Below are 12,209 nucleotides of genomic sequence, written 5' to 3' on the forward strand. Positions count from 1 at the left end.
ATAATATTTGCTTAAGTGGCAAATAAGCCTAATGATGTCATATTCACTGCATCCAAATTTTATTCTAATTACAGTAGTTTTAAGAATTATTATTCTTAGTATTAATAATCTCCCAAATTACTTTGATACTATTATTACCGCTAATAAAGATGCCCAAGTTAAGCAAAGATGGTATGGAGCCATCTGAGATGAAGAAAGCCAATAAATAAAATGGATAAAAAATAATTCCAATTAAAATGGCCCAGAGCTCTTCTTCATAAACCCAGCAGGAACTTTCCAGTGTAAAGGGACACCTAGGAGAAGCACAATCAGCTTGAAAGAGGTCTCCTGTTTCAACCTGACCCCAGATCTGTCCTGGTAAAGGAAGCAAGTTGAGCTTTGTCCCCATCAACCCACGGGCAGGTCGGGAGACCAGGAGGCGAGGAGCCTCCACGGGCGCCCAGAGCACCGCTGCCGGCGTCCCGGGCCAGGAACTTACCACGAGCGCGCAGCACAGCAACTTGTTCATTGTGGTCCCCGGGAAACCTCAGGCGCTTGGAGGCGGCGGCTGCGGGGCGAGCGCTACGGTGCGTCTCGGCTGCCCGTGCACTCATCACTTTATATATAGTGTCCCGGCAACAGGAAGTATCGGCTTGGCTTTGATCATTCATTCCCTATCTGGACCAAACTTTGCACCTTTCTTTTTTAGGAACCTTGGGCGGGAGTCAGGCGGGGAGTTGGGGTGGCGGGGGGCAGGGTGGAGAACGGGAGGGGGAGGTGCGCAACGCTCCAGGGTTAACACTTTCAGAGCCGGGGCGGAAAGAAGTGGCACGAGAGGTGGGAGTAGGGGGTGGGGCGGGGATGTCTGGCCCCTGGGAGGCGAAAAAAAAAAAAGCTGCAGAACAAGGCAGCTGCTGTCTCCGTGCGGCTCTGAGGTTTCCTGGCCCCTTCCCGCCAGCGGCCGGCCTCCTGGCAGCCGCGACCAGTGGTGGGAGGATTGGGCGCACGCTGGCCAGTCTCTGTGCTGGGCTCCTCCACCCTGAGCGTCGGATCCAGCCAAGATCTCGACGCAGCCTGCAAGCGCCCCAGACACTACACCCTGCTCTCTCTGACCGGCTTCTCAGGGGTTCTGAGATCCCCAATAACAAGTATTCTCATTCACGAGCTGCGCTCAGAGGCTCTTCTGGGAGTTTGCAGTCATTAATCTCCAAGGTTGCACAGATAGAGAAGAAACTTCTCTAACTTATGTCTGGTTCGAAAGCCTATGCCTTTTCCCACTCACTTTTTGTTGCTTGGGGTAGTTCCAGCTAGAGAGAATCAGCAGAGGACAAACTTCTTGCTTAGGGCAGAAAAAAAACCACCGTAGGATTCACCCTATACTGAACTGAACTGATCATCTTTATCAACACCATCATCATCCAAAGGTTATTGGTACCTACTGAACTTCTGAAGTTGCCTCTTCCAGGTCTTTCATTGCCCCCAAGCTTTTGGTGGAAGTTGGCTCCGCCTAAAGGGTTCTTGGCTCCCTCATCTACTCCCACCAGCTGCTTTTGTGAGAGTTGGACCCCATGACTTCTAAAGCATAGACCCCTTCTGAGGTCCTGAAGTTTGCTGATTTGTTCTTAGGTTGCCACCAGAACTCTTCACTTACAGAGGCTGGGAAAAAAAAAAAAATCACTGCAAAGCCAGCCTCCCCATCAGGGCCACGTGCGTGCTCAATTCTTGTCTCCTGAGAAGGTCATTTTCACCAGAGTTCATGGAGAGGGAGATGAAGGTGATTCTCTCTGGCTCAAACTATCCCACGCAACAAAAAATGGCCCCCAGGGGCAAGTATTACCAGGAGGGATCAGAGTATCTGCACTTTCAAACCAACATCTTTCCACCAGGTCAAAGTGGATCCATAGACAGAGCAGAAAATATTTAGAGGGAACAAATTCAGCTCTTCTGCTCCGACTGTGAATTACAGAAGACAGAGTGTCTTACTCAGCTTTCTCTCTCCACAGCATGATGGTTTCTTAAGTGAACTAGTGAATGAACGAAGCTCAGTGAGTACTGACCAAATGGTTTGACTCCAGCCCTGCCCCTCAGCTTCTGAACTTCAGCTTTGACATCCACAGTCTGAGCTACTAGCACTTAGACTGACCATGGGACTCATGTAAATTTGAATGTTAGTTGTAAAATACTAAGCAAATGGCAGTATTATTGTCTATATGAGATGATGCCTACCTGGGATACTGCCTGAAGGCATTTTTCTTGAACTGTCATATAATGCTCACAGGCAGGAGTCAAACTCTGGAGAAAACTGATCAAGGACTGAGTCCTGCAGTGTTAACCCAGGGAAAGTGTTTATGACTCTCTCATCTCTCAGTTCAAAATAGTAGTTATTACAGAAATGTGCCATGGAACAAATGAAAGCATTTTAAAAAGTAATGCATAAATTAGATTAGTAATGTATAAATGAGATTAATCACTAACCAAGAGCAGTCAATAAGTACATGCATATAGGATAACCTAGCACATTGCCTGGATTACTAAATTATAGCTATGATTGTTCGCAGGGAGTACATATAAGATACCAGGCTTTAGAGCCAGACTGACTCCTAGACTTGAACGCCAGATCTCCTGCACTCTGGCTCTATTACCTCAGGCAGATTTTAACTAACCTATTTGTATTTCTGTTTGATTTCTTTATTGGTATAGTGACGATAAAAATCATACGGCCCTCAGAGGGATTAAATCGGCTAAAACGTGTAAAGTGCTCGTCGTACTGTTTAACATGTAGTGAGTGTTCGCTAAGTTTAGCTATTATTGTTATACTTGTCTGAGGTGCTCTTAGGGACATTTATACGAGCGCTAGGTGAGTCTGGACTCTAAGCTCCTGGGAGCAGGAATCATGTTTCTTATGATATTTCTTGAAACTTTTAGCTCTGCATCTGGCCTCCCTTTAACTATTGGATGAATAATGGTAATAGAAGTGGTGGTGGTGGTTGGTATGTGTGTGTGTGTTGGGGGAGGGAGGAAAGGAAGTGTAATTAGCTGTCATCTTGAGAAAAGCCAGGGCCCCGTTTTTATAAAGTCACAGAGTAGACAGTGTATTGATTGTGCCTTTCGGGACCTGACCGTGGGCTGTTTATTAATCACCCACTGGCAGGAAACAGACACTCTGAGTTTGCAGTCACGTCATTTGTTATATTCCTGGAGCAGTCTGGCCGATCCCCCTGGCTCTTCCCATGGGACACACTACAGTGAGCAGCAGGCCCTGAACACTTGGAGGCTGGAGTCCATCTTCAGTCTAGATTGGACGGGACCCGGGGATTCAGAACTGAATCCATGGGGTGATGTCTGAACACTCTCTTGGCAGACAGACTACATCCATCTTCCCATGACAGATCCTACATTGGCAGGGGCCAAGGGTGACATGAAACAGAGAGTCTGGTAAATTTAACCTTCTCTTTCTGATCACCAGGGATGTGTGATGCTGACTGTAGGTGACACCTCATCAGATAGCCATCATCTTCTCTTCCCTGAACTGTTTTGAGTTTGGTCCCATGTTGAACACATTTTCATTGTGTACATTTCTGATAGTCCCTGCTTCCATTTCAGCCACTGGTATAGCTTAAAGAAATGGTGTCTGAATACTGGGAACCCCCTTGAGAAAAACACTTCCTCTCTTTAACACAGCAGCAAAGCCCCTGATATAGGAGGCCATTTATAATCATCGTTATAACAGAAATGCCTGAAACTCAGGACAGGGATTGATTTGGTCCTTTGGGAGACAAGACAGACTGGCGGGTTCCCTAGAGACTGACTGAATGCCTAGAACATCTTACATATAAGCTCCCACACATAGAAACTGGAAATACAAGTTCTGAGGTTGTGTATGGGAAGGGTTATTAGTAGAAGAACAAGAACTCATTCCTTGTTGTTTCACTGTTACTAAATCTTTTTCTGGTTTCATAGGAAATGGAACAGAAAAAGGAGAAATATATAGTTAGCCTACTGATTTTATTTTATTAATGTTTGCCCATTTCTTCATTAACAAACACAATTTTAATATTAATGTTTTATTACTGGACTGGATTGTCATGCCCTCCTCCAGGGGATCTTCCCAACCATGGCAATCAACTCCAGTATTCTTGCCTGGAGAATCCCATTGACAGAGAAGCCTGGTTACAGTCCATAGGGCTACAGTTGGGTTGCAAAGAGTCAGACACAGCTGAAGCGACTAAGTGCAGCACATTAATGTTTTAAGGTGCTACCGGCTCTGTGTGAAAATGGATATGTACTTGCTTTAAAAGTAGTGTGCAAGGGAACTCTGGTCAAAGTTATGTAGCAGCCTGGATGGGCGAGGAGTTTGGGGGAGAATGGATGCCTGTATATGTGTGGTTGAGTCCCTCTGCTGTCCACCTGAACCTGTCATTAACATTGTTCATTGGCTATACTCCAATACAAAATAAAAAGCTTAAAAAAATAGCATCCAGAAAGGCAAGGTTATATATAGCTGAAGCACTTTCTGATTCAGTTGGTCACCCATTTCTTAAAGATCTGGAAGTCTTAGACCAGAAGTCATTAAGGGCTAGTTACAGTTTACCACTCAGCAGCAGTATGATTCCAACATTGTCAGTCATTTGTTAAAATAACCTTTTCATTGAAAGCTGGCATAAATCAATCACACAAATATGTAAATATTCAAATCTATAAGTACGACTGAAGTGACTTAGCAGCAGCAGCAGCATAAGTACATGGAAAGAAATAACAATAGGAGCTACTGTGCCAGTGTGATTGTAAGCCATATCTCACATATGTTAACTAGCAGTGAGAAGATAGCCCTTGGACAGGGAGAACAATGTTAGCAGACCTTGAGGTAAGAAGAAGTGAGGTGTGATTTCCAGGAACTAGAGGAAGCCCTGTATGGCAGAGAGCAAGATGTTGCCTGGGCTGGAAGAGGCTCCAGGGGAGAGTGGAGAGTGCAGAGTGTAATTGACTCTATTTTTCCTCCAAACATTGATAGGAAGCAGTGGAGGGTTTAAGCACGAGAGTGACATGATCCTTATAGCTTCTGTGGGGTGGAAATTCTCTGACCTCCACCCTGCCAACCTCAGGGTCATATCCAAGCATAGTGCACAAGAGAAAGCCTTCTTAAACAAAGAAAATCACAGCATAAATTGAAAAGTATTTTTATTAACTTAATTAAATTTAAGCTTTTCTAAATGCCTGCCTACGGTAAAAATTTAAATAGTATTAATACATATACCATGGAGGGTAAATTTCCATTTTGCTTCAGACCTCCACTGCCCATTTATAGATGCTTCTACTATTAATGGTTTTATAAAAAACCATTATATATATATATATAATATGTCTTGTATATATGTGTGTGTGTGTCTTAAATATATAAAACACATATATAATATGTGTCTTATAATAATGACACATATTTATGGATAGATATCCTGTTGTTGCACTAATGGTAAAGAATCTGCCTGCCATTTCAGGAGACACAAGAGATGTGAGTTTGATCCCTCGGTCTGGAAGGTCCCCTGGAGAAGGGAATGGCAACCCACTCCAGTATTCTTGTCTGGAGACTCTCATGGACAGGGGACTCTGCCTGGCGGGCTGCAGTCCATGGGGTCACAAAAGAGTCAGACACAATTGAGCAACTAAATAACAACAAATTCTTAATATTAATCTCACCACTTGGTGTGTGTTTGGGGCAAGAAGGAGTACCTAAAATAAGGGACTACTACTCTCTGTAATGCATGTCACTAGCATTGGAGGGAGCACTTTAAGTGGGAAGTCTGATCTTTCAAGCTCTATAAAGAAAGCTACCTCATTTATGATTCAGGGCTCAGCAACTTCTGCTTGCCCTCCAAGAGAAGTGGAAGGTGGGTAATTTGTCTTTGTCAGCTCCGGCTGCCCTATCAAAATACCGTAGACTGGGGGGCTTTAACAGCAGACATTTACTTCTCACAGTTTTGGAGACTGAAAGTTTTGAGATTGAGGCTGAGTTTGAGTTTGAGATTATGGTGAGACCTTTTTTTCTGGTTTTCAGGTGATCAGCATCTCTCCGTGTTGCAAGCATGACCTCTTCTCTGTGTGTGTTCAGAGGGAGAGAGGTCTCTTTTCCTATTTTTATGAGGTTAGCAGTTCTATAGATTCCACCTTTATGACCTAGTTTAAACTTGTTTCCCTCCTAGAAGCCCTATCTCCAAATAGAGTTGCACTGAGGGTTAGGAGTTCAAGATATGAATTTAAGGGGGAACACAATTCAATCCATAGCAGCATATTTCTATTCCCCTCTTTTAGGGTGTATAATGCTAAGTCACTTCAGTCGTGTCCGACTCTGTGTGACCCCATAGACAGAAGCCCACCAGGCTCCCCCGTCCCTGGGATTCTCCAGGCAAGAACACTGGAGTGGGTTGCCATTTCCTTCTCCAATGTGTGAAAGTAAAAAGTGAAAGTGAAGTCGCTCAGTCGTGTCCGACCCATAGCGACCCCACGGACTGCAGCCTACCAGGTTCCTCCATCCATGGGATTTTCTAGGCAAGAGTACTGGAGTGGCTTGCCATTCCCTTCTCCGTTTAGGGTGTATAAGCTCATGCTTAATTTTCAAGGGAATTTAGACTTTTGCAGTACTGGCTAGAGTGCTCAATGAAGGTCGTGAATATAGAACTGTAAAGTCTAGTTTTTCCTACCCTCAAATTTCTTCTTGCCTCCTTTCTGGGATTCTCTTTCTCCTACTCAATTTAAGAAAATAAGTTCCACAGTTCAGTCAGTTTCACTTTATGTATTTCCTTGTGAAACATCACCTGACTGCAGATTCAGGTGAAACATCACCTGATTGCAGATTCAGGTTTCCCTGACTGAATGAGGTGGGCAAGATACTAGCAGGGGAAACTTTTGTACATTCTTTGATAAAGGTTCTTAATAGAGGGAATTCCCTGGTGGTCCAGTGGCTAAGTCTCCTTGCTCCCAATGCAGGGGCCCTGGGTTCAATCCCTGGTCAGGGAACTAGATCCCACGTGCCACAACTAAGAGTTCACACACTGAAACTAAAAGGTCTCATATGCCATAACTAAGCCCTGGTACAGCAAAATAAACAAGTTTTTGAAAAAGTTCTTAATAGATGAGCTGAATTACATTACATAGCATAGCATACCCTGCCCTCTTAAACAGAGAAAAACATATGTCAAGCTTTTCTGCACATGTGACACCCATCACAATTTTCTCTTTGAAATTATTGTCAAGGATGGTGCCAAATTCATGGTAACTCTCAGTGGGGAAGTTGGGGGAAAAGAAAAAGGCATTTCAATAGACCGAAACGTGCTGTCTGTGGTTCCTCTGCAGCTGGAGGAAGAGACATACCTATCTGCCAATACTTCCAGTTATTTCACCCAGGGTTTCCTGAAATTTATATATCACCTAGTGTCTACTCAGGCCCATGAAATGGGTTCCCTAATTAAACAGGGATGTACATCCAAACAATGACTCACCTGAAGGCTTCTGAACAAATATGTGTGATATCTTCCTATCAGAAGAAGGTTAGAAAATACAGCATGCCTACACAGTTTCCTCTTCTAAGGTCCTTCAAGAATTTTGGTCATCTCTAGTGTCAGTTCAAAGATTCTGCCCCTCTCCCAACCCCCCATGCATTTTGTTTGCACCTGGCAAATGAAAATAAGATAGATAAGAATCCTTAGAACTATTTTCTTAGTAGTCAATTAGGTGCTTCTGCCTGGGAAAGTCCCCTCCTTTAACTTAAACAAACCTTTATAAACAAAGATTTTGATGTAATAATTTTCAGAGAAACTAACCTGCAAGAGAGAATTGCTTCCTGAAACGAGAGTTTACCTAGAAAAGGCTTAGCCTAAAGGAATATCTCTAAGTGACTGTTAAGCTAAAGAGGGAAATTAAGTTGTTTAATATCCAGCTGAAGGGGCACTATTAATGTAACAGGTTTCAGTGCAAATAAAGTACTTTATCATTTATTTATTCAACAAATAAGAGGTAAAGTATTTAATACCTAGTGGGTACCAGATGCTGTACCCCCAATATAGATAGAAATAGTTAACCACACTTCTGAAGCTTTCAGTCAGGTTGGGGAGAGAAAGTAATGAAATACACTGGGAAATAAACTCTTTGAATGTGATAAGCCAGTTTCAGAAAGTGATAAGAGGGTTGAAGTCCATAATACAAGTTAGCATAATGGCGCTTGCCTAGAAAGGAGCTTCATAAGCTGAGTTTCTTAGGGAAAAGTTCTTTAAAGAAGCAACTTCTTTTATTTATTTATTTTTTAACGGGGGAATCATTGCTTTACCATATGCTGGTTTCTGCTGTACAATGTGAATCTATCATAATTATATATATATACACACACACATATATATGCATGCTAAGTTGCTTCAGTCGTGTCCAACTCTTCGCAACCCCATGGACTGTAGCCAGCCCAGCTCCTCTGTCCATAGGATTCATTAGGCAAGAATACTGGAATGGATGGCGTTGCCCTCCTCCAGGGGGTCTTCCAGACCAAACGCTCGAACCCACATCTCTTTATGTCTACCTGCATTGGCAGCATGTTCTTTACAACTGGTGCTACCTGGGAAGCATATATATATATATTCCCTCCTTTTTGAGCCTGCCTGCCCACTCCCATCCCACCCCTCCAGGTCATCCCAAGATGCTAGGCTGGGCTCCCTGTGTTATACAGCAGCCTCCGCTGCTTATCTATTTACTTACACACGATAGAGTATATATGTCAATGCTACTTTCTCAATTTGTCCTAGCCTCTCCTTCCCTACTGGGCCCACACGTCCGTTCTCTCTGTGTTGTCATTCCTTCCCTGCAGATAGGTTCATCAGCACCATTTTTCTAGATTCCATATATATATGCGTTGTGAAAGTCCCTCAGTCATGGCCCACTCTTTGCGACTCCATGGACTATACAGTCCATGGAATTCTCTAGGCCAGAATACTGGAGTGGGTAGCCTTTCCCTTCTCCGGGAGAACTTCCCAACCTGGGGATCGAACCCAGGTCTCCCACATTACAGACGGATTTTTTACCAGCTGAGCCACAAGGGAAGCCCATATACTCATTAATAAACGATAACTATTTTTCTCTTTCTGACTTACTTCACTGTGTTTGATAGCTCTAGGTTCACCCACCTCATTGGAACTGACTCAAACTCATTCTTTTTATGGCTGAGTAATAGTCCATTGTATATACGTACTGCATCTTCTTTAACCATCCATCTGTTGATGGACATCTGGGTTGCTTCCATGTCCTGGCTGTTTGAAATAATGCTGCAGAGATCATTGGAGTACATGTGTCTCTTTGAATTGTGGTTTTCTCAGGATGTGTAACTCCTGATCAGAGGATGCGATGATGAGCACATTGTGTATTCTGGGAGCGGGGGTGATGGGTCAAAGTCTTCCAGGTAGAGTGAAGAGCAAGTGTGGTGACCCAGATGAGAAATGTCATTGGGCTAAAGCCAAGGGAGTAAGAGAGAGATTTAAACCATATGTGCCCAAATTGATGGACAGGGATAGACCATGCAGGGGCCCGTGACAAGATATAGCAACAATGCCGCCATCAGGCAAACAAGTATTCTTAACATCAGAGGTAGATTATAATTCAGGGATCAAATTTAGGGCATTGATACTGAAAATATTTTACTTCTAAATATTTTGTTGTTTTTGATGCTATTGTAAAAGCAGTTTCCTTCTTAATTTCTGTTTCAGAGAGTTCATTGTTAGTATATAAAAATGCCACTGATTTTGTGTGCTGATTCTGTATCCTTCAGTTTTATTGAATTTATTCATTAGTTCTAACAGCTATTTGGTGGAGTCTTTAGGGTTTTCTGTATAGAATATCATGCCATCTGCAAGCAAAGATCATTTTATACTTCTTCCTTTCCAATTTGAATGCCTTTTATTTATATTTGTTGCCTAATTGTGGCTAGCACTTTTGGTACTAAGTCGGATAGAATGAGGATGAGCATGGGCATCCTTGTCTTGTTTCTGATCTTAGAGGAAAGACTTTTAACCTTTCACACTTGAGTATAACAACTGATACAAAAGAAATACAAATGATCATAAAAGGCTACTATGAACAATTTATGCCAACAAACTGAACAAACTTGAAGAAATGAAAAATCTTAGAAACACAACCCATCAAGACTAAAATTAGGAAAATGGAAAATCTGAACGGACCCGTTACCAGGAAGAAGATTAAATCAGTAATCAAAAATCTCCCAACAGATAACAGCCGAGGACCAGATGGTTTCACAGGTGAATTCTGCCAAATATTTAAAGAAAAATTAATACTAGTTCTTGTCAAACTCATCCAAAACTTTGAAGAGAAAGGAGCACTTTGAAACTCTTTTTATGAGTCTAGCATTACCCTGAAATCAAAGCCAGACAGCATTACAGGAAAAGAAAATTACTGGCCAATATCCCTGATCAATACAGATGCAAAAATCCTCAACAAAATACTAGCAGACCAAATTCAACAACAAATTAAAAGGGTCCAACATGATTAGGTGGGATTTATCCCTGGGTGGGAAGGATGGTTCAACATCTGCAAATCAATAAATATGATACAGGGCATAAACAGAGTGAGAGGGATAAAAATTATCTGATCATTTCAATAGATGCAGAAAAAAACTTTGACAAAATTCAATATCCTTTCATAATAAGAATTCTTCGTATCTTAGGTATAGAAGGAATGTGCATGCATTCTCACTTCATTCATGTCCAACTCTAGGCAACCCCACTGTAACCCGCCAGACTCCTCTGTCCATGAGATTTTCCAGGCAGGAATACTAGAGTAGGATGCCATTTCCTTCTCTAGGGGATCTTCCCTACCCAGGGATCAACCTCTCCTCTCTTGCATTTCCTGCATTGGCACGCAGATTCTTTACTACTGTGCCACCTAGGAATCCCCATAGAAGGACTATATCTCAGCATAATAAAGGTCACATATGGCAAGGTCAGTGCTTAAGGTACTCAGTGATCCTAAAAATAAAGGACAAAGGAGTGGCTACATTCTGTATTCCTACGAAGGTCTATAGAGGGTGTTAAAATATTTTAGTCAAATGTTTCTCCACATATTTTTCTTTATTACTCCCAAAGGAGAAATTTTTAAGTTGATATAACTTAAGGAGAGAAATTCAATACTAAGGCATAAGATGTTTTCCGTTGAGGTTGTGCTTTGGAAGAACATGAATCCCTTGCAATATTTCAGGCGTTTTATTTTATCCTTCCCCCACCAAATAAATTTTGCCACTTGCGGATCATATGTCTCCCACTGCAAATGCATGCTTTAGCCAATGCCCTGATTAAATACCCGTAATTTCAGCAGTGAGAGCCCATTTTACCACCATTATGAAAAGTAAGAAGTCTTTGGTATTGCTGGAAGACGGACAGAGCTGTATTCCTGGAATGTGAACCTTGTGTTGAAATGCTAATTCATTTTCTGCGAAGAGGGAGTCCTGGTTAAATCAACTGCCTACATGCACAGGGTGGATTAACATGACTAATGGGTATTTAACACATTATATACATGCAGTGCCAAAATATTCTACAGTAAATTTCAGACACACAGGAATTCAGAACAAGGGAGTGGCAGAGACAGAGCTATGTATGGGGAATAGCTTAGACAATAATAGGAGAGAGAGGATAGGATATGACTCTGGAGGAATGTAAGCATGTATAAATGAAAAATCGCTTCATTTACAAATTGTGTCACTACAGTTCCTCCTCCTCCTCCTGTATGTGAAGTGAAATGGCCTTCTAAGGTTCATATTTCTGTAGGTACCACATGGTAGTCAGTAAGAATTATGTAGTCAGTAGAACCTGAGAACAGTCAAGGTTACCTTTTAAGTCCTAGTAAGAAGGGCATGGCAACCCAGTCCAGTATTCTTGCCTGGAGAACTCCATGGACAGAGGAGGCTGGCAGGCTACAATCCATAGGGTCGCACAGCATCAGACATGACTGAAGCAGCTGAGTACACACAAAAAGAAGGACATTAACTGTTACAGTTTTGTTTTGTTTTGTTTTTTTCTCTTAAAAGACATGTTGCTTCTGTTGGGAGGAGTTCCAATAGACACAAAGACACACTTGCTCTTGTGAATTAGGACATTAGAAAGCATTTTGAACTGTGGTGTTCCAAATCAAAAGGACCTATGAGGCCTGAGTGAGACCAGGAGGGAAGGGGCAGCAGGAGGGGCAGG

The 12,209-nt window shown here is 42.5% G+C and overlaps 2 protein-coding genes across 8 annotated transcripts in view; one reads left to right on the forward strand and one right to left on the reverse strand.

The window, feature by feature from the left end:
• The window catches only part of TNFRSF11B (TNF receptor superfamily member 11b), a 28,546-nt gene extending 27,893 nt beyond the window's left edge, over nt 1–653 (reverse strand). For both annotated transcript variants that reach the window (XM_055431831.2, XM_055431830.2), the window contains exon 1: nt 479–653. In XM_055431831.2, the coding sequence (XP_055287806.1) occupies nt 479–508 (30 nt within the window). In that variant the 5' untranslated portion in view covers nt 509–653. The remainder of the gene's footprint in view (nt 1–478) is intronic.
• Nucleotides 1–12,209, forward strand: part of COLEC10 (collectin subfamily member 10) — a 529,589-nt gene that overhangs the window by 357,984 nt on the left and 159,396 nt on the right. The gene's annotated exons all lie outside the window — the stretch shown is intronic.

Source organism: Moschus berezovskii, chromosome 16, assembly GCF_049115385.1.
Source record: "Moschus berezovskii isolate FMDL1 chromosome 16, NW_MosBer_1.0, whole genome shotgun sequence".
NCBI classification, from domain to species: domain Eukaryota; kingdom Metazoa; phylum Chordata; class Mammalia; order Artiodactyla; family Moschidae; genus Moschus; species Moschus berezovskii.